Raw genomic sequence first — 23,511 nt, 5'->3', positions numbered from 1 at the left:
CCTATGTCCTGAATGGTATTGCCTAGGTTTTCTTCTAGGGTTTTTATGGTTTTAGGTCTTATATTTAAATCTTTAATCCATCTTGAGTTAATTTTCATATAAGCTGTCAGGAAGGGATCCAGTTTCAGCTTTCTGTATATGGCTAACCAGTTTTCCCAACACCATTTACTAAATAGAGAATCCTTTCCCCATTGCTTGTTTTCGTCAGGTTTGTTAAAGATCAGATGGTCGTAGATATGAGGTGTTATTTCTGAGGCCTCTATTTTGTTCCATTGGTCTATTTCTCTGTTTTGGTATCAATACCATGCTATTTTGACTACTGCAGCCTTGTAGTATAGTTTGAAGTCAGGTAGTGTGATGACTCCAGCTTTGTTTTTTTTGCTTAGGATTGTCTTGGCTATACAGGCTCTTTTTGGGTCCATATGAAATTTAAAGTAGTTTTTTTTTTTTTTTTCTAATTCCATGCAGAAAGTCAATGGTAGCTTAATGGGGATAGCATTAAATCTATAAATTACTCTGGGCAGTATGGCCATTTTCATGGTATTGATTTTTCCTAACCATGAACATGGAATGTTTTTCCACTTGTTTGTGTCCTCTCTTATTTCCTTGAGCAGTGGCTTGTAGTTCTCCTTGAAGAGGTCCTTTATATCCTTTGTTAGTTGTATTCCTAGGTATTTTATTCTCTTTGTAGCAATTGCGAATGGGAGTTCACTCATGATTGGCTCTCTGTTTGTCTGTTATTGGTATACAGGAATGCTTGTGATTTCTGCACATTCATTTTGTATCCTGAGACTTTGCTGAAGTTGCTTATCAGCTTAGGGAGATTTTGGGCTGAGACAGTGGGGTCTTCTAAATATACAATCCTGTCATCTGCAAATAGAGACAATTTGACTTCCTCCTTTCCTAGCTGAATACCCTTTGTTTCTGGCCTGACTGGCCTGGCCAGGACTTCCAATACTATGTTGAATAAGAGTGGTAAGAGAGGGCATCCTTGTCTTGTACCAGTTTTCAAAGGGAATGCTTCCAGTTTTTGCCCATTCAGTATGATATTGTCTGTGGGTTTGTCATGAAAAGCTCTTGTTATTTTGAGATATGTTCCATCAACACCTAGTTTATTGAGAGTTTTTAGCATAAAGGGCTGTTGAATTTTGTTGATGGCCATAGCATCGATGGTCTTTACAATTTGGTATGTTTTTGCAGCGGCTGGTACTGATTGTTTCTTTCCATGTTTATTGCTTCCTTCAGGAGCTCTTGTAAGGCAGGCCTGGTGGTGACAAAATCTCTCCGCATTTGCTTGTCTGTAAAGGATTTTATTTCTCCTGTGCTTATGAAGCTTAGTTTGGCTGGATATGAAATTCTGGGTTGAAATTCTTTTCTTTAAGAATGTTGCGCCCTGGTGTGAGTCCATCCTGGGCAGCTGTTCTTTTGAGCAGTGGTCGTTTATCTCCGTCCGCCTTCTCTTCCACCTAAGTGCGTGTTGCCACCCGATGGAAGATTCGATGGACATGGACATGAGCCCCCTGAGGCCCCAGAACTATCTTTTTGGTTGTGAACTAAAGGCCGACAAAGATTATCACTTTAAGGTGGATAATGATGAAAATGAACACCAGTTATCTTTAAGAATGGTCAGTTTAGGAGCTGGTGCAAAGGATGAGTTGCACATTGTTGAAGCAGAGGCAATGAATTACGAAGGCAGTCCAATTAAAGTAACACTGGCAACTTTGAAAATGTCTGTACAGCCAACGGTTTCCCTTGGGGGCTTTGAAATAACACCACCAGTGGTCTTACGATTGAAGTGTGGTTCAGGGCCAGTGCATATCAGTGGACAGCACTTAGTAGCTGTGGAGGAAGATGCAGAGTCAGAAGATGAGGAGGAAGAGGATGTGAAACTCTTAAGTACGTCTGGAAAGCGGTCTGCCCCTGGAGGTGGTAGCAAGGTTCCACAGAAAAAAGGAAAACTTGCTGCTGATGAAGATGATGATGATGAAGATGATGATGATGATGATTTCGATGATGAGGAAACTGAAGAAAAAGTGCCAGTGAAGAAATCTATACGCGATACTCCAGCCAAAAATGCACAAAAGTCAAATCAGAAAGGAAAAGACTCAAAACCATCATCAAAACCAAGATCAAAAGGACAAGAATCCTTCAAAAAACAGGAAAAAACTCCTAAAACACCAAAAGGACCTAGTTCTGTAGAAGACATTAAAGCAAAAATGCAAGCAAGTATAGAAAAAGGTGGTTCTCTTCCCAAAGTGGAAGCCAAGTTCATCAATTATGTGAAGAATTGCTTCCGGATGACTGACCAGGAGGCTATTCAAGATCTCTGGCAGTGGAGGAAGTCTCTTTAAGAAAATAGTTTAAACAATTTGTTAAAAATTTTCCGTCTTATTTCATTTCTGTAACAGTTGATATCTGGCTGTCCTTTTTATAATGCAGAGTGAGAATTTTCCCTACCATGTTTGATAAATGTTGTCCAGATACCATTGCCAAGAATGTGTTGTCCAAAATGCCTGTAGTTTTTAAAGATGGAACTCCACCCCTTGCTTGGTTTTAAGTATGTATGGAATGTTATGATAGGACACAGTAGTGGTGGTCAGACATGGAAATGGTGGGGAGACAAAAAAAAACATGTGAAATAAAACTCAGTATTTTAATAAAGTAAAAAAAAAAAAAAAAGAATGTTGCATATTGCCCCCCCCCCCCAACTTTTGGCTTGTAGGGTTTCTGCAGAGAGAGCCACTGTTATTCTAATAGGCTTTCCTTTGTGGGTAACCTGTCCTTTCTCTCTGGCTGCCCTTAACATTTTTTCTTTCATTTCAATCGTGGTGAATCTGATGATTATGTGTGTTGGGGTTGCTCTTCTCAAGGAGTATCTTTGTGGTGTTCTCTGTATTTCCTGAATTTGAATGTTAGCCTCTCTTGCTAGGTTGGGGAAATTCTCCTGGATAATATCCTGAAGAGTGTTTTCCAACTTGGTTTCATTCTCCCTGAAAGTGACAGGTACACTGATAAAATGTAGATGTGGTCTTTTCACATAATCTCATATTTCCTGAGGGCTTTGTTCATTTCTTTTCACTCGTTTTTTCTTTAATCTTGTCTGCTCGCTTTTTTTCTTTCTTACTTCCTTTCTTTCTTTTTTTTTTTTTTTTGAGACAGAGTCTTGCTCTGTCACCCAGGCTGGAGTGCAATAGCATGATCTCCACTCACCACAACCTCCACCTCCTGGGTTCAAGTGAGTCTCCTGGCTTAGCCTCCTGAGTAGCTGGATTACAGGTATGCGCCTCCACATCCAGCTAATTTTTTGTGTTTTTAGTAGAGATGGGGTTTCACCATGTTGGCCAGGCTGGTCTCAAACTCCTGATCTCATGATCCACCCGCCTCAACCTCCCAAAGTGCTGGGATTACAGGTGTAAGCCACCAAGCCCATCCTGTCTTCTCACTTTATTTCATTGTGTTGATCTTCAATCTCTGATATCCTTTCTTCTGATGATGGATTTGGCTACTGAAACATGTATATGCTTTATGAAGTTCTTACGCTGTGTTTTTAAGTTCCATCAGGTCATTTATGTTCTTCTCTAAATTGGGTATACTAGTTAGCATTTCATCTAACCTTTTTTCAAGGTTCTTAGCTTGTTGCATTAGGTTAGAACATGCTCCTTTAGCTTAAAGAAATTTGTTATTACCCACCTTCTGAAGCCTGCTTCTGTCAATTCATCAAACTCGTTCTCCATCCAGTTTTGTTCCCTTGTTGGTGAGCAGTTGTGATCACCAGTGGGGGCTGCAGAACAGCAAAGATTGCTGCCTGTTCTATCCTCTGGTAGCTTCATCCCAGAGGGGTACCTGCCAGATGCCAGCCAGAACTTTCCTGCATGAGGTGTCTGTCAGCCCCTACTGGGAGGTGTCTCTCAGTCAGGATACATAGGGATAAGGGAGCCACTTGAGGAGGCAGTCTGTCTCTTATCAGAGATCGAACGCTTGCTGCAAGATCTGCTGCTTTCTTCAGAGCTGCCAGGCAGGAATGTTTAAGTCTGCTGAAGCTGTACTGTGGGTACAGCCCCTTTCCCAGGTGCTCTGTCCTAGGAAAGTGGGGTTTTATTTTTAAGTCCCTGATGGTCTGCTGCCTTTTTTCAGAGATGTCCTGCCCAGTGAGGAGGGAGTCCAGTGACACAGTCTGCCTGCAGAAGCTTGCTGAGCTGCCATGGGTTCCACCCAGTTTGAAATTCTTGGTGTTTTCATTTACACTGTGATGTTAAAACCACCTACTTGAGCCTCAGCAATGGCAGATGCCCCTCCCCCCACCAAGCTCGAATGTCCCAAGTTGAGTGCAAACTGCTGTGCTGGCTGTGAGAATTTCATGCCAGTGGATCTTAGCTTGATGGTCTTCGTAGGGGTGGGACCCACCAAGCCAGGTCACTTGGCTCCCTGGCTTTAAGCCCCTTTCCAGGGTGGCGAATGGTTCTGTCTTGCTGGTGTTCCAGGCGCCACTGGGGTATGAAAAAAAAAAAACTGCTGCGGCTAGCTCAGTGTCTTCCCAAACAGCCGCCCAGTTTTGTGCTGAAAACCCAGGGACCTGGTGTTGTAGGCACCAGAGGGAATCTCTGGTCTGTGGGTTGTGAAGACCATAGGAAAAGCAGAGTATCTTGGCCAAAACGCGGGGGCCAGTCCCTAATGGCTTCCCTTGGCTAGGAGAGGGAGTTCCCTGGCCTCTTGCGCTTCCAGGCTAAGGCGACATCCCACCCTGCTTCAGCTAATCCTCCTTGGGCTGCACCCACTGTCCAACCATCCCAATGAGATGAAATTGATTTCTTATGTAGTTTTAAGTGACAATAATTATATGTATTTGTGAAGTATACATTGTAAAATGATTAAATCAAGCTAACATATCTGTCACCTCACCTACTTTTATTTTGCAGCGAGAACGTTCAAAGTCTACTCTTTTAGCAATTTTGAAATACACAATACATTATTATTATTATTATTATTATTATTATTTTGAAAGAAGTCTTGCTCTGTTGCCCAGGCTGGAGTGCCGTGGCATGATCTTGGCTCACTATAACCTCCGCTTCCCAGGTTCAAGTGATTCTCCTGCTTCAGCTTCTTGAGTAGCTGGGATTACAGGCGCATATGCTACCATGACTGGCTAATTTTTGTACAACACATTATTATTAACTATAGTCACTATGTGGTGCAGTAGCCCACTAAAGCTTATTCCTCCTAACTTTGAAACTTTGTATCCTTTGATGGTCAGTTGATTTTTTTCTTTTCTTTTTTTTAAGCTTCTCATTGTCCAAACCTACTTGTTTTTCTTTTGTCAATTGATTTTTGACCAAGGCAGAAAGACAACTGAAGAAAGTATACTGTTTTCAACAAAAAGTGCTGGAATAATTGGATATCTTGTTGCAAAATAAAAAAAGAACCTGAACTATCCTTCATAACTTATACAAAAATCAACTCAAAACAGATCATAGATGTAAATTTAAAATGTAAAGTTATAAAACTTCCAGAAGAAAACATAGGAGACAAATTTTTGCAGTCCTATGTTAAGAAACAGTTCTTGGGGTATGACCCCAAAAGCATGATCTATAAAAGAAAAGCATTTTAAATGATCTATAAAAGAAAAACAAATTGGACTTCACAAAAATGAAAAACTTTTGTTCTAAGAAAGATATTGTTCAGTAAATGAAAAGATAAGCTAAAGATATGCAGGAAATATCCTTAAATCATATACTCAATAAAGGACTTACAGAATATATAAAGAACCCCAAAATTCAACGATAAGGAAAGCAACAACTCAAATGAAAATGAACAAAATCTTTGAACCCATTTCACCAAAGAAACATAAGGATAGTAAATAAGCACATGAAAAGATGCTCAAAATCATTAGTCACTAGGGAAATGGATATGAAAACCACAATGATCTACAACTACACTTCAATTAGAATAGCTAAAACAAACAAGCAAACAAATAGATAACACAAAGTGCTGGCTAGTATGTGGAGCAATTGATTATATACTGCTGCTGGGACTTCAAAATGGCATAGCTATTTTAGAAAAGAGTTTGAGAACTTCTTATAAAGCTAATCACATACTTGTTATAAGACCAACAATCCTATCCCTGGGTATTCACTCAAGAAAAATGAAAGCTTATATGCATACAAAAACCTGTAAAGAAATGTTTTTAGTAACTTCATTTCCGTCTTTCAAATGGTGAATGAATGAACTAGATACTACTCAGCATAGAAAAACTACTAATACATGCAGTAACATGGATGAATCTCTCAAAGCATTATGCTAAGTGCAAGGGGCCAGTCTCAAAAGGCTGTACTTTGCCTTGATTCCATTTATATGACATTCTAGAAAAGGTACAACTATAGTGATGAAGAACAGACCTATGATTGCATTTGTTAAGTATAGGGGAAGGGTTTGACTATAATAGACAGCAAGATCAAATTTTTAAGTATTCAAAAACTCTTGATTGTGGGGGTGGTTTCACGACTATGCATTTGCCAAACACATAGAACTATAAATCAAAAGGAATAAATTTTACTCTATGTAAATTTAAAAATAAATAAATATTTTAAAATGGCTGTTTGCCTGGTCTGCCTCTCACTGTCACTGTTACCTATTCTAAGACCACTGGTTCATCCCAGAATCACAGGCTTGGAAGGAGCTTAGTGGGAAATGGTACAATTCCCAAGCCAATACAGAAAATTCCCCTAGAGGTTTCCTGGGAGCTTCTGCTTGAAGATCATCAGCAAAGACAGAAAATCTTTTATCTTCCAAAGCAGGCCTGCTTACAGTGGGCAGTTTTTGCTGTTACCAAGTTATTTCTTTTATTAGCTAAAATTGGCTTCCTCACCATTAGCCCCTATTGGCCCTAGTACCATTCCCTGGAGCTACAGATACAAAGGCAGAGGCCATCTCCTACACCTTAGTGGTGGCAGAAGTACTGCATGGGAGGACAGCCTGAAGTCACTCAGAAGCGAAGGGGCTTGTATCTCCTGGACCAACCCCTCTGTGCAGTACTCTGTAGAATGCTGGGTGACACTGAGCCATGAGAAGTCATCTGGTTTGGGTTCAGCCCTAGAAATTCCTGGACTATACAGTGAAAATTCTCTGTAAAGGAAGGATACCACACTCTCAGGGCCCTTTCCTGAATGAAACTGGGAGGTGACAGTTTCAATCATTCTCTCCTTAATCAGAAAGTTACAGTGATGTTCATTCCTTTCCTGGCCTCATTATTTTCTGACCTCTAACTTCATGAAGAAAATCCACAAATCAATTTTGGCTAGCAAGTAAAGGAAAATCCCTGAATGGGATTCAACTTAGCCAAGCTACAGCCCATCCCCACTAGAATCATGGCTTGGTCATCTAGGCCACCTGCCTAAGCAGAAGAGATCCATTCCAGAGAACACCCTGAACACTGCAAGTGTCTTACCTGTTTGAAGTTGCCATTTTTTCTCTGCTCCCAGTCCATCATATCATGAAAGATGGGAATCATGATATTCCGTACTTCTGGCTGTGGGACAAGTGTCACACCCAGAAAAGGACCAATCATTCCCGGAATAAAGTGGATCTTATGTTCACCTAAACAACAAAACCCAACAGATATTAGTTTATGCCTTCTTTGCTCTTTCCATGGAACATTCCCAAGTGGGGCCACAGCACATGCTATAATCTATACTGGAAGCTTCCAAGCGCAAAGCAACCTTTCCCCTATGGTTTTCTGAGACACTCCCTCTCAACTTTTTAGAGTTCATAGATAAAAAATGCACGACAGTTAAAGCAAATGCACGACAGTCACAAAACTGCTTTTCCAAAGAATTTCCTGAAAGGTCCCCCAACTACCTGAAAATCTCCCCGAGATGAAGGAACAGAGTTTGCTACTTTAAACAGAATGGGTTTCTGAGTAACTTATGGGTTTCTGAGTAACACTGTGGTCTATTCACAGTGTTTATTTAACAAGAAAAATCTACACATTTCTGTTTAAATACATTGTACTCTCCTTGGAGTTTCTAGCACTAGCCCAGAGACATTTAAGTGATAAGGATATGCAGTCCCTGGTCTAGCCAGCAGAGGTCTAAAGTCCATAGGCCTATTCACTGCCTATGTTCATGTATGCCAAAGAAGTCCTCCTCCTGAGCTAGCAGGAGCTTCCTGCACAGCCCTACCCTAACAGGCTAGCTTAGAGATTCTGTCTTTACCCACCCTGAACTCCCTTTGTGTTCATATTGCATTTCTGATGGTACCACTACACCTATACGGCTCAGCTCAACACTCAACTTCCTTAATGAGGCATATCCATGGTAAGAGAGTGATGTGGGTTTTCCTCTCATTGGCCTGCCAATGAGAAGCCAGAACCAGCCGTGTGGATGGTGGACTACGATATTTCTTTTCCTTGCAATGGTGAAACAGAATGAACCATCTTTCAGAGCTCTGCTCCCAGTTCGTCAGAGACTAGGAGGAGATAAACTGTGGGTCTTTGCAACAATTGCTACAGCCAAGTAAACCCATTTCTTGGGGACCAGAGAATGTCATTTCCACCAAACGCAATGAGGCAGAAAAGGCTTTATCAGGCAAATCAGGCATTTAAAATATTTTCCATTTTGAAAACCTGTCTAAGAAGCAAATGTTAGCCCTGAGGCTGGTTCTGCATATTCCAATTTTGGTACTTGGTACAGTTGCCAGTCTCTTGCATTCCTAGGAATTTCAGAGTGAACTTCAGGGTTAAAATCCATATCCAAACTGTGCTGGATATAGGGAACCAGATGCTGGAAAGTCTGCTTGGGGAAATGCATCCCCACTCATGAATAGAAGGCCCTCCTGCTGGCAGAAATACCTCACATCTTGCTTGCTGCCTGTAGGTTAGTGGTGGAGGTGGTTAACAGAGGACTGAAGATTTTATGACCATAATTCCTACAGCTTCAGAGCCATGAACTCAGCTGAAAGCAGACTTCACTTGAAATAATAATAGTCGCTTCTCTAGCATCCTGAGAGGTCACTCAAAAATCTACAATATCAAGGGATGGCCCACTCAGTCACCAGGGCAACCCAGAAATTCTACCAAAAACACTGATCTGACAAATTTAGATTGAAAGCAGTGGCTATTTTCAAAGCATTCAAAGCAGAAGCTGTGCAAGGAAGGGAAGCCAAAATTGATCTCACTCAGAGGTTGCAGTTCTCTTCTCATATGTTATTCCAGGCAATTGGTGGCAAGTATCTGATCTGGATACATGAATACCAGAGATCTAAGAAAGGTTTCAATCTTTATTAAAATTAATAGCCACCTTTGCTCATGTACTGGGTATCTCAGATCTAAGCTTTTGAGCCTGCAACATCCAGACAGGGAAGTGAAGAGCATGGAGGATCTTACAGGCATGGGTTCTCAAACTGGAAAAAAATACTAGAGCCCTCCTCCTTTCTTCCTTTTGATTTTAGTTCCTAAAAAAAGGGATTGTGCATATGTATTACTGAGGTCTTATTTCTCAGCCAAACTCTCCTTGCCAAGGGCTTTATGCACATGTGCTACATCATCCATCTGAGGTGTTATGTGAAAGATATGTAAAGCTCTCTTGGGTCTGAATTAACATTCATAAAGTCTGGGAGACATTATTAGTCTTGTTACTTTCTATTTGGCTATGCAATATGTAGAAGGGAAGAATAGGGAGGAAAAAACCTACCCAAATTTTGCCACATGCTGAACAGTTCATAGGCCATCATTACACGCATGTCCCCATACCTAAGAACAGCAACACAGGAGCCAACCGTTAGTGGGAGAAGGTTCAGGAACATAGGGCTGCAAACTCATGAGGCCAGTACTTCAGCACTGTTTGTTTCTAATGCTTCCCAACATGCTAAGCCATTAGGCTCTCAACTGAACTCCCACACTTGGCCCCCTGGGAAACCACCCAGCTGAGAACCTTGTGGACTTCTGAAGGAGCCGCTCATGGAAACATAGCCCTATTTGGCCAAGTGGTAGGGAAATGAACAGAAGACGTTTATCTTACTTATCTAGAATCTTCTTCCTTTTGGCTGAGGTGATAATTTCTAGCTGAAGGCTTGGCTGATTTATGAATAGAACTGCCAGGCTAAAATAAGAATTCCACACCTAGAGAGACAGAGAAAGAGAAAACGTGACAGTCTAAGAACTTAATCTTGTAGGGAGAGTTACTAAATACACGCATGTAGCATAGAACCCATTTTACGATCTTAAGATCCTCATTTTTTCCCCTTTTAAATATCTTTGCAAACAGGAATTTGTTTTTCTTCTTTTCCCCCTTGACTCCTTCTGAAGCCAATCATGTTGATTCTGGACTAGAAAGCATACTCATGGAAGTCTGGCTACCATCACTTTCAAGAGGGGTGTGCCAAGGCATACTCTAATCATCATCAGGCTTGGAAGCTGTTTGATACTATGAATATACTAATAAAGCAAAAACAAGTGAGCTTGGTTTTGGTTTTCTAAGGTTATTGCAATAATAGTGATGGATTTCAGGAGTGCCTACCTTAAAGTCAAAGTCAGTCTCTGTGAAATTCTTGTGCAGTGCAGAGGACAGGTACTGGACAGTAGTGACTATAATACTGCAGTAAGGAAACAAGGCATTGGCAGAATTAAAAGACTAACAACCACATATGATGGCTTAGCATCAGTTGTCTATATCCTGTGTGCAAACTTCTTGAGTACAAGATGTTCCCATTTAAGATGTGACTATAAAGGAAAGAGAAAATGGGACAAACTCTATAGAAAAAAAACTCCACAGAAAACCAGTCTTGGAAAAATGCCCCACAGTTGGCAGGACAGCATAGGACATCAGTGGGTTCTAGACCTAGTTCTGCCATTACCTGGCCTTTGTACTTTTCTCTGGGTTTCATTTTCCCTGCCTACAAAAGGTGGTAGGAGTTCGATGGTTCTCCCAGTTCAGAATAGTTCTAGTATTTTGGGGACCTCTGGGTAATCAACAGATATTATGATCACTTTGTAGGACTTAGAACATAATTTTATTATTATATTTGATAACAGGAGTTTATATAGTTAGTAAATCTTTGCTTTTGTCATACACTATTATTTTCATCTGTGTGTCATTTGAATTCAGCTCTTTTCGTCTAGCTATAGTAATCACTCTCAGGCTTAGCCCGGGCACATAGAAGGGACAATAGGAGGCTGTCCTACTGGAAGAAGAGAGTAAAGTGGAGAGGAAGTCTAGTGGGATAGTCCATTTGATTACACAGGGCCTTGGCTACCTGGCAAAGAGACTTACGGCTAACAGTGGCCACCTGTGTTTAGATGCAGACGAATGTAACAAAAACAGTACATTAGAAAGACTAGTCTACCACTAGAGGGGGTGAAAAATCTAAAGAGAAAAAGCTTTGAAAGAAAAGTCTGCTCATAATTTGGAGACTGGCAAGATGACTGATTCATCAGATTTGACACTGTTAACCTGTGTATGGTGACTGGAGGTGCTAACCTGGGAATAATTGGTGTGATTACCAACAGACAGAGGCACCCTGGGTCTTTTGATGTGGTTCACATGAAATATGGTGACAGCTTTGCCACTCAACTTTCCAACATTTTTGTTATTGGCAAGGGCAATAAACCATGGATTTCTCTTCCCTGAGGAAAGGGTATCTGCCTAACCATTGCTGAAGAGAGACACAAAAGACGGGCGGCCAAACAGAGCAGTGGGTGAAATGGTCCCAGGGTGACATATTAGATCTTTGTACATAATCAAAAATAATGTGGTATGATTAATAGCAAAAAAAAAAAAAAAAAAAAAAAAAAGAAAAGAAAAAGTCTCCTCTTGCAGGACAGGCTGGGGAGCTTGAAGTGCTCTGAATGGAGCTAAGAGATAGAAACAAGAAGGATTCAAATGGAATCATTTGAGTAACTATTTGAGGAAGTATCTGTGCAACTTTGTTTATAAACATTCTTCTGTTCTTTATAAAACATTTGTATTTTGGGGAAAGTTACAGTGCTCTATAAAAAGTATGAAGCGGAAAGACCATGCTAGTATCTTGCTAATATATCTAACAAATATTTTCACTACATTTTCTCTGTCAATATAAATGGCAGATCTGTGGGAGGAGGCAATGGGCTAGAGTGTGGAGGCCAAGTGGCCTTCTCCTGAGTAGAGGGAGACCAGACGAGCCAGCCCCTTACCCATGTATCATTTGTCTAGTTTGCCAGGAGGAAGCAGAGGCTAGAAATAGGAATGATGCAGTCAGGTTAGGGTTATCTTTAGAGTAAATTCTATGTCAGTAATCAGAATTGGTCAGAGCCTTAAAACCAGGCCTCAGGTGGGTAACTGGCACTGTCTGTGGGAGGCAAGCACTACCTGGTAGACAACACAATTCAAGTTGAGAGGAAGGCTTGGGACAATGCCTAAACCTACAGAGCAGCAGAGGCCAGTGGGCCACTGAGCAGGCCTTCCTTAAGGAATAACCCTTCTCTGAATATTGTATTTCACATCCTAAAAATTTCCTTCTCTATCCTTACTGTGCCATCATCTACCAAGCACAAAAATGTTTTTCCCATTTGCCCTCTCCTCTCTGTTCCCGTGGCCCTGGCCTTCATTTGTTTTGCTCATGTGCTCCCTCTCTGAAACACACATACTCTTCTTAGTCTGAGACAAGCTCAGTGATGCTGATGCAGAGCCCTTCCATACTCACTTGCTTGTGAGCAGTCTCATTACCATCCAGTCCCGAGGGAAGACACTCATCTTCATCAGGTTCCGGAACACACAAAAAATCTTCAGCAGAAATTCCTGACAGCAGAAAAAAGCTGATGTGAGATACCACCATCACAATATGCATCTCCTCAATAGGCCTCTCCTGGCCACTTGATCATGAGAATAGGTGGGACCAGTGAGTTAAATCTGGTTCTCTCTGTGAGTTGTTTCTCTCTTAGATGGCTACATAAGAGTGAGTTCTCGGTACTCTCACAGGCTAGATGTAAGCAGACCCAAACTGGGCAGAACAGAGGCAGCTCTATACCCACGGTGCCCAAAGCAGCTCTATACCCACACTATACCCACAAAGCCCAAAGCATGGGACAGACTAAGGTCTAGACAAACTGGTGTCTGACTGAGTCCATGGGCTTCATTTTCTGGGGCATAGCCCCTGGGCGGTTTGATTGTAAGAACATGCTTTTTTGGTTAGTAAGAACACAATGATGGGAGAAGCACTTTAGGCATGGCAGAGTAGAGACCTCTGAAAATCTGCTTGTCCCTGGAAGCAGTGGGGTGCCTAATACTGGTTAACCAAAGGCTTGCAACAATCCAAGAAGTGTTTACTCAAGAAAAATGGATGAATAAGAACAATGAGTTTTGTTGCATTTTAACTTGCACTATTCCCAACCCCTCTAATCTCGACAGTAGCCTTAAAAACAAGCTGCTGTAGAATCATGAAAGTCATGAAAACCAGCAGCCTAGCAGCCACTAGAAGGGACAGAATGGTTCTGAACTCCTAAAAAAAAAGTCCCAACTCCCAGGATTGTTATTATTTGACCTGTTTGGCAGCTTCCTGGAAAAGCTCCATTCATAGGGCTTGTCTTAATTTAACCTGACTCAGAGCTCACTCAATGAGGAAAGCTCTATACCTAACGCATTTGTTGTAAACAAACAAACAAACAAACAAAACCCAACCATATAATTTAACATCCCAGCTGCATGAATCAGCCATGTCATTTGGGGCAAACAAGAGAATGGCTAAAAAAAATTAAAAAGAAAATCCGAGGAATAAAAATATCCATAGGGGGTCCTGAAAAGCTCTGATATATTCCTGGGAATCTATAAGGTCACACATGTGTGCAGGGCTATACACATTCCTAGGGAAGGCCTGAGAAGGCTTAATCTCTCACCTGTGGCTGACCTTGAGGCTTTGGGAAAGCAGGAAGTGAAGGCTAAGGCCGAACTGAAAAGTGCTGGAGCAATGATAGTGAGCCCCAACACACACATATAAAAAAAAACTTAACAAAATGTGGAGAGTTATTGATTTAAGGCATTTAAGAAAATCTCTGTTCAGTTATTAGCTGACCACTAATCTAACTGAATGGAGACTTTAGTGACTGCATATAATAAAAAAATACAGATATTAAAGAATAGGGCCAGGCATGGTGGCTCACACCTGTAATCCCAGTGCTTTGGGAGGCTGAGGCAAGAGGAACACTTGAGGCCAGGAGTTTGACACCAGCCTGGGAAATGTAGCAAGATCCCCATCTTTATAAAAAATTAAAAAGTTAGCTGCATGTGGTGTCACATGCCTAAAGTCCAGGCTACTCAGGAGGTTGAGGTGGGAGAATCTCTTGAGCCCAGGCAAGGTTGTAGTGAGCTATGGTCACATCGCTGAACTCCAGCCTGAGGAATACAGCAAGACCCTGTCTAAAAAAAAAAAAAAAAAAATCCAAAAAACAATGAGTCCAGTAATGACACTAAAAAAAAAAAAAAAAAAAAAAAGCATCATCAACAACATGAAGCACAAAAAGCAACAATAATAAGCAATAATAAGTCCTGGGGATGTGGGGAAGGGATCTGATTTCCACGGTTGCCAAGTTATTTAAAATGTCCAGTTTTCAACAAAAGATTATAAGATATAAAAAAATAGGAAAGTATGGCCCATAGACAGGCAAAAGGAAGTAAATAAAAGCTTTTCCTGAGGTAGCTCGAAAACATTGGACTTGCTTGGAAAAAACTTTAAACAAAGAATTGAAGGAAATCACACCTAAAGAATTAAAGGAAAGTATAAAAACAATGATTTACCAAATAAAGGACACCAACGAAAAAGGTAGAAATTACTTAAAGTACACCAAATATAAATTCTAGGGTTGAAACATACAATAACTGAAATGAAAAATTCACTAGAGGGGCTTAGCAGCAGATCTGAGCTAGCAGAAGAATTAGCAAATTTAAAGCCAAGTAAACTGAGATTATCTCAAGTAGGAAGAACAAAAAGAAAAAAGAATAAAGACAAATGAACAGAGCCTCAGATGCCTGTGGGACATCATTAAGGGTATAAACATACACACAGTGGTAGTGCCAGAAGGAAAAGAGAAAGAGAAATGGGAAGAAACAATGGCCAAAAACATTCCACATTTGATGAAAAAACCTACACAGCCAAGAAGCTCAACAAACTGTAAATGGGATAAAATCAAAGAGATTCACATACAGCCACATTAGAATTAAACTGTCAAAAGCCAAAAAATAAAGAGAATCTTGAAAGCAACAATATAAAAACAACAAATAACCCTCAATAATATTAACAGGTGTCACCATCAGATATAGTGGAGGCCAGAAGGCAGATGGCAAAAATATTCAAAGTCTGAAATGAAAGACCATTAACAAAGAACCCGGCAAAACTACCATTCAAAACTAAAGAAACTGCGAAGCACAGTGGCTAATGCCTGTAATCTTAGTGCTGTGAGAGGCTGAGGCAGGAGGATTGCTTGAGCCCAGGAGCTTGACACTAGCCTGAGCAACACAGCAAGACCCCATCTTTACAACAAATAAATTAAAAACAAACAAACAAACAAACAAAAAAACTAGCTGGTGTGGTGTTGTGCACATGTGTCCCAGTTACTTGGGAGGCTGAGGTGGGGGAATCACTTGACCCTAGGAAGACTAGAGTGGCAGTGAGTTATGATTATGCCACAGCACCCTAGCCTGTGTGACAGAGCAAGATCCTGTCTCAAAAAAAAAAAAAAAAAAAAAAAAATCAAGACATTCTAGGGTAAAAACTGAGAGAATTTTCTACTTGTAGACCTGCCCTATAACAAACACACAGAAAAAATGAGGGAATTAAAATGGCATACTAAATACATTTAACACAAAAGAAGGCAGTAATGGAGGAAAAGAAGAACAAAGGTGACATAAGACCTATCTATATAAAGTACATAGAAAAAAGGCAGGTGTAAAACCTACCAATAACCTTTATTGGAAATTATAGTACACATAAATGAATTAAACACTCCAACTAAAAGGTAGAGTTGGGAAAAATTAATTTTAAGTGTGATCCAACTATGTCTACAAGGTACACACTTTAGATTCAAAGGCATAAATACTTTGAAAGTAAAAGAATGGAAAAATATATACCATGAAAATAGTACCCAAACAAGAACTGGTATGGCTATACTAACATCAGACAACATAGACATTAAGACAAAAATTTTTGTTAGAGATAAAAAAGGACTTTTTATAATGATAAAGGGGTCAATCTGTCAGGAAGACATAATTATAAACATACATGCAACCTAAAAACAGAGGCTCAAAATATATAACACAAAAATTGACAGAATGGAAAGTAAAAGTAGACAATTCAACAATAGTTGGGGATTTTGATATACCACTAATGGCCAAACAACTAGACAGAAGATCAGCAAAGAAATAAAAACTTGAGCAATATTATGAACTATCTAGCTCTAACATCTATAGAATACTCCATCTAACAACAGTAGAATACACAGGTTTTCCTCAAATGCACACAGAAGGAAAAATATGTGCATTCTCTTCTCTAGGATAGATCTTATGTTAGGCCATAAAGAAAGTCCCAATACATTTAAAAGAAATAAAATCAGAGGGGTAAAGATGGCCAATGAGAAACAGCTGCAGTCGGGGGCTCCCACCAAGAAGAACCAAAACAGTGAGTGAAGCCTGCAGCAGCAACCAAGGTATCCAGTTTCTCTCATTGGACTGACTAGGCAGTTGGCATGACCCATGGAAACTGAGGAAAAGCACGGTGGTGCAATGGCCCACCTGGAAGCCACATGGGGTTAGAGGGACCCCCACCCCCAGTCAAGGGAGGTGGTGAAGGATCATGCTACCCTGCCTGGGAAACTATGTTTTTTCCATAGATCTGTGCAACCCATAGATCAGGAGATTCAACTCAAGAGCCCATACCACCAGGGCCTTGGATCCTAAGCACAGAGTTGTGCAGATTCTCAGCAGCCACTCAGCTGGAGGCTGCCTAAAACTACTAATTCCTAGGAGGAGGGGCAGCCATCATCACTGTGGTTGCCTGCTGCCTAAGACAACTGAGCTCCCTGGGGGAGGGGTGGCAGCCATCACTGCAGCTGCCTGCTGTCTAAGACAACTGAGCTCCTGAGGGGGAAGGGAGGCCACCATCACTGTGGCTGCTGGCTGCCTAAGACGACTGAGCTCCACAGGGGAGGGAGTGGCAGGAATTACTATGGCAGCCTGCTGCCTAAGATTACTAGCTCCCTAGGGGAGGGGCAGCAGCCATCACTGTATCTCCAGTCTGTGGTTTCCCCCTGCTGGTGCTGAGGAGACTGGATGGTTTAGACCCAAACTGCCACACCGGCTGTGGCAGATTGCAGCCAGACTGCCACTTTCAGCTGGACACTGACCCATTCCTCTTCCCTGCATGGGGCCTCCCTGCAGGTATTTCAGCAGCTCCAGCCAGGGTTTTAGGGACAGAACTTTGATCTCCCTGGGACTGAGGGGCAACCGTGATCTCCACGGATCAGCAGACCTAGTCTTTCCCCCTGCTTGCTCTGAGGAATCCAGGCAGCCTAGACAAGTGGGATTCTCCGCAACACGGCACACCCCCTTTGCCAAGGGGCAGCCAGAGTGCTTAACTGGGTCCCAGATCCCGTGTCCCCTGACTGGGTGAGACACTCAAAGACGGGTTGCCAGACACCTTATACAGGAGCATTCCCACTGGCATCAGGTCAGTGCTCCTTGGGGACAGAGGAGGAAGGAGCAGGCAGCCAGCTTTGCTGTTCTGCAGCCTTCTCAGGTGACACCTCCAGGTGTGGGAGGAACCCAGGTGAATAGGATCTGGAGTGAACCCCCAGCAAACCACAGCAGCCCTACAGAAGAGGGGCCTGATTGTTAAAAGAAAAACAAACAGAAAGCAACAACAACAGCATCAACAAAAAAGTCCCCACAAAAATCCCATCCAAATGTCAGCAGCCTCAAAGATCAAAGCTAGACAAACTCATGAAGATGAGAAAGAATCAGTGAAAAAACACTGAAAACTCAAAAAGGCATAGTGCCTCTTCTCCAAATGACTGCCATACCTGTCCAGCAAGGGCAAAGAACTGGGCAGAGGCTGAGATGAATGAACAGAAGTAGGCTTCAGAAGGTGGGTAATAACTAACTTCACTGAGCTAAAGGAGCATGTTCCAACTCAGTGCAAAGAAGCTAAGAACCATGATAAAACATTACAAGAGCTGTTACCGGAATAACCAGTTTAGAGAGGAACATAAATTACCTCACGGAGCTGAAAAACACAACATGAGAACTTCACAATGCAACCACAAGTACCAATAACTGCATAGACCAAGCAGAGAAAATAATTTCAGAGCTTGAAGACTATCTTTCTGAAATAAAGCAGACAATATCAGAGAAAAAAATGAAAAGGAACAAACAAAACCTATGAGAACTATGAGAATATGTAAAAAGACCAAACCTATGACTTATGACTGATTGGGGTACCTGAAAGAGACAGGGAGAACAGAGCCAAGTTGGAAAGCATACTTCAGGGTATCATCCAGAAACTTTCTCAACCTAACAAGACAGGCCATCATTCAAATTCAGGAAATCCAGAGAACCCCAGTAAGATACTCCATGAGAAGATCAACCCCAAGACACATAATCATCAGATTCTCCAAGGTCAAAATGAAGGAAAAAATGTTAAGGGCAGCCAGAGGGAAAGGCCAGGTCATCTACAAAGGGAAGCCCATCAGACTAACAGCAGACCTCTCAGCAGAAACCCAATAAGCCAGAACAGATTGGGGGCCAATACTCAACATTCTTAAAGAAAAGAATTTCCAGCCTAGAGTTTCATATCTGGCCAAACTAAGCTTCATAAGTGAAGGAGAAGTAAAATCCTTTTCAGTCAACCCAATGAGGAGGGAATTTGTTACCACCAGACCTGCCTTGCAAGAACTCCTGAAGGAAGCACTAAATATGGGAAGGAAAAACCATTACTAGCCAGTTCAAAAACACACTGAAGTATAAAGGCCAATGACACTATGAAGCAACTACATCAACAAGTTTGAAAAATAATCAACTAGCATTATGATAACAGAATCAAATTCACACATAACAATATTAACCTTAAATGTGAATAGGCTAAATGCCTTAATTAAAAGACACAGAATGGCAAACTGTATAAAAAGTCAAGACCCATCAGTGTGCTGTATTCAAGAGACCCATCTCATGTGCAAAGACACACATAGGCTCAAAATAAAGGCATGGAAGAAAATTTACCAAGCAAATGGAAAACGGAAAAAAAGGTGGGGTCACAATACCTAGTTTCTGACAAAACAGACTTTAAACCAACAAAAATAAAAAAGACAAAGAAGGGCATTTCATAATGACAAAGGGATCAATTCAACAAGAACTAACTATCCTAAATACATATGTACCCAATACAGAAGCACCCAGATTCATAAAACAAGTTCTTAAAAACCTATAGAGACTTAAGACTCCCACATAATAATAGTGGGAGACTTTAACATTCCACTGTCAATATTAGACAGATAATTGAGACAGAAAATTAACAAGGATATTCAGGATTTGAACTCAGCTCTGGATCAACGAGACCTGATAGATATCTACAGAACTCTCCACCCAAAAATAAAAGAATAAACATTCTTCTCAGCACCACATGCCACTTACTCTAAAATCAATCACACAATTGGAAGTAAAACACTTCTCAGTGAATGCAAAAGAACTGAAATCATAACAAGCAGGATCTCAGACCACAGTGCAACCAAATTAGAACTCAAAAGCTAGAAATATCTCAAATAAATCTTTCTAATGTCACAGCTAAAAGAGCTAGAGAATCAAGGGCAAACAAACCCAAAAGTTAGCAGAAGACAAAAAATCACCAAGATGAGAGCAGAACTGAAGGAGATAGAGACATGAAAAACCGTTAAAAAAAAAATCAATGAATCCAGGAGCTGGGTTTTGAAAAAATTAATAAAATAGACTGCTAGCTAGATTAATAAAGAAGATAGAAGATTCAAATAGGCACAACAAAAATGATAAAGGGGATACCACCACTGACCCTACAGGAATACAAACAACCATCAGAGAATACTATAAACACCTCTATGCATGTAAACTAGAAAATTAGAAAAAATAAATAAATTCCTGGACATGTACAGCCTCCCAGGAAGAAGTTGAATCCCTGAACAGACAAATAACAAGTTCTGATATTGAGGCAGTAATAAATAGCCTACCAACCAAAAAAAGCCCAGGACCAGACGAATTCACAGCTGAATTCTACTAGAGGTACAAAGAGGAGCTGGTACCATTTCTTCTGAAATTATTCCAAACAATTGAAAATGAGGGACTTCTCCCTCACTCATTTTATGAGGCTAGCATCATCCTGTTACCAAAACCTGGCAGACATACCACAAGAAAAAGAAAACTTCAGGCCATATCCCTGATGAACACTGGTGCAAAAATCCTCAATAAAACACCGGCAAACCAAATCCAGCAGCACATCAAATAGCTCATCCACCACGATCAAGTTGGCTTCATCCTTGGGATGTAAGACTGGTTCAACATACACAAATTAATAAATGTAATTCATTTACTGATGAGCAGAACTAAAAATAAACAGAACTAAAGACAAAAACAACCTGACTATCTCAGTAGATACAGAAAAGGCCTTTGATAAAATTCAACACCCCTTTATGTTAAAAACTCTCAATAAACTAGGTATTGATGGAACATATCTCAAAATAATAAGAGCCATTTATGACAAACCTACAGCCAATATCATACTGAATGGGCAAAAGCTGGAGGCATTCCCCTTCAAAACTGGCACAAGACAAGGATACCCTCTCTTACCACCCGTCTTCAACACAGTATTGGAAGTTCTGGTCAGGGAAATCAGGCAGGAGAAAGAAATAAAGGGTATTCAAACAGTAAGTGAGGAAGTCAAACTGTTTCTGTTTGCAGATGACATGATCCTATATCTAGAAAGCCCCATCATCTCAGCCCAAAAGTTGATTGAGCTGATAAGCAACTTCAGCAAAGTCTCAGATACCAAATAAATGTGCAAAAATCACAAGCATTCTTTTTTTTTTTGAGATGGAGTCTTGGGCTGTAGTACAATGGCACAGTCTTGGCTCACTACAACTTCTGCCTCCTGGGTTCAAGCGATTCTCCTGCCTCAGCCTCCCAAGTAGCTGGGATTACAGGTGCACACCACCACGACTGGCTAATTTTTTGTATTTTTAGTAGAGATGGGGTTTCGCAAGAGAGGGCACCCTTGTCTTGTGCCGGTTTTCAAAGAGCCAGACTGGTCTCAAATTCCTGACCTCGTGATCCACCTGCCTCAGCCTCCCAAAGTGCTAGGATTACAGTCATGAACCACTGCACCTGGCCACAAGCATTCTTACATACCAATAACAGACAAACAGAGAGCCAAATCATGAGTGAACTCCCATTCACAATGGCTACAAAGAGAATAAAATAGCTAGAAATACAGCTAACAAGGGAAGTGAAGGACCTCTTCAAGAAGAACTACAAACCACCACTCAAGGAAATCAGAGAAGACACAAATAGAAAAACATTCCATGCTCATGGATGGGAAGAACGGATATCGTGAAAATGACCATACTGTCCAAAGTAATTTATAGATTCAATGCTATTCCCATTAAACTACCATTGACATTCTTCACAGAATTAGGAAAAGCTACTTTAAAATTCATATGGAACCAAAAAAGAGCCCATATAGCCAAGACAATCCTAAGCAAAAAGAACAAAGCTGGAAGTATCACGCTACCTGACTTCAAACTATACTACAAGGCTACCATAACAAAAATAGCATGGTACTTACACAAAAACAGACACATAGAGCAATGAAACAGAATAGAGATCTAAGAAATAAGACCGTATATCTACAACCATCTGATTTTCAACATACCTGACAAAACAAGCAACGAAGAAAGGATTCCCTGTTTAATAAATAGTGCTGGGAAAACTGGCTAACTATATGCAGAAAATTGAAGCTGGACCCCTTCCTTACACCTTATATCAAAATTAACTGAAGATGGTTTAAAGACTTAAATGTCAAACCCAAAACTATAAGAACCCTAGAAGAAAATCTAGGTAATACTATTCAGGATATAGGCACTGGCAAAGATGTCATGATAAAAACATCAAAAGCAATTTCAGAAAAAGCAAAAATAGACAAATGGGATCTAATTCAACTAAAGAGCTTATGCACAGCAAAAGAAATTAGCATCAGAGTAAACAGACAACCTACAGAATGGGAGAAAATTTTTACAATCTATCCAACTGACAAAGATCTAATATCCAGAATCTACAAATAAGTTAAACAAATTTATAAGAAAAAAACAACCTCATTAAAAAGTAGGCAAAGGATATGAACAGACACTTTTCAAAAGAAGATATTTATGCAGCCAATAAACATTATGAAAAAAGCTCAACATCACTGATCATTAGTGAAATGCAAATCAAAACCACAATGATGTAAATCTCACACCAGTCAAAATGTCAATTATTAAAAAGTCAAGAAACAACAGATGCTGGTGAGGCTGTGGAAAAATGGGAACACTTTTACACTATTGGTGGGAATGTAAATTAGTTCAACCATGTGGAAGATAGTGTGGCAATTCCTCAAAGACCTAGAAGCAGAAATACCATTTGGCCCAGCAATCCCATTACTGGGTATATACCCAAAGGAATACAAATCATTCTATTACAAAGATACATGCATGTGTATGTTCACTGCAGTACTACTCACAATAGCAAAGACATGAAATCAACCCAAATGCCCATCAATGATAGACTGGATAAAGAAAATGGGGTACATACACACCATGAAATACTATGGTGCCAAAAAAGGAATAAAATCATGTCCTTTGTGGGGACATGGATAGAGCCAGAAGCCATCATCCCCAGCAAACTAACACAGGAACAGAAAACCAAATACTGTATGCTCTCACTTATAAGTGGGAGCTGAACAATGAGATCACATGGACACAGGAAGGAAAACAAGACTGGGGCTTGTTGGGGAGTGAGGTGAGGGGAGGGAGAGCATTAGGAAAAATAGCTAATGCATGCTGGGCTTAATGCCTAGGTAATGATAGGTGCAGGAAACCACCATGGCACACATTTGCATATGTAACAAACCTGCACATAACCCTATAACTTAAAATCAAAATTGAAATTTAAAAAATTGGTTCTTTGAAAAGATCAACAAGATAGACAAACTTTTAGTTACATTGACCAAGAAAGAAAAAGAGAACTCACATTAATAAAATTAGGAACAAAAGAAGTGACATAATTACTGATGTTATAAAATCAGAAAGGATTACATGGTTCTACTATGAACAAATGCATGCTAACAAATTATAGAACCTAGATGAAATTGACAAATTCTTAGGAAGTTACAAGCTACCAAAGTTCATTCATGCAGAAAATCTCAGTATACCTATTCACAAGTGAAAGATCAAATAATTAAAAAGCTTTTCACAAAGAAAATTCTAGGACAAGATGGTTTCACTACTAA

The 23,511-nt window shown here is 40.5% G+C and overlaps 1 protein-coding gene and 1 pseudogene across 3 annotated transcripts in view; one reads left to right on the top strand and one right to left on the bottom strand.

Annotated features, from left to right (window-relative positions):
* DOCK3 (dedicator of cytokinesis 3) overlaps positions 1-23,511 on the bottom strand; it is a 664,292-nt gene that overhangs the window by 62,475 nt on the left and 578,306 nt on the right. For both annotated transcript variants that reach the window (XM_032290004.1, XM_032290005.1), the window contains exons 28-32: positions 12,670-12,764; positions 10,509-10,584; positions 10,011-10,111; positions 9,684-9,742; positions 7,442-7,590 (exon numbers count right to left, since the gene is read on the bottom strand). In XM_032290004.1, coding sequence (XP_032145895.1) covers positions 7,442-7,590; positions 9,684-9,742; positions 10,011-10,111; positions 10,509-10,584; positions 12,670-12,764 — 480 coding nt within the window. The remainder of the gene's footprint in view (positions 1-7,441; positions 7,591-9,683; positions 9,743-10,010; positions 10,112-10,508; positions 10,585-12,669; positions 12,765-23,511) is intronic.
* Positions 1,398-2,662, top strand: LOC116559352 (annotated as a pseudogene). Its single transcript, XR_004272431.1, has one exon. The product of XR_004272431.1 is annotated as a nucleophosmin pseudogene (transcript).

This window comes from Sapajus apella, unplaced genomic scaffold (genome assembly GCF_009761245.1).
Source record: "Sapajus apella isolate SASKATOON/1434 unplaced genomic scaffold, GSC_monkey_1.0 scaffold23, whole genome shotgun sequence".
NCBI lineage: Eukaryota > Metazoa > Chordata > Mammalia > Primates > Cebidae > Sapajus > Sapajus apella.
Note: the sequence above shows the minus strand (reverse complement) of the source record. Positions and strands in the feature narration are given on the sequence as shown.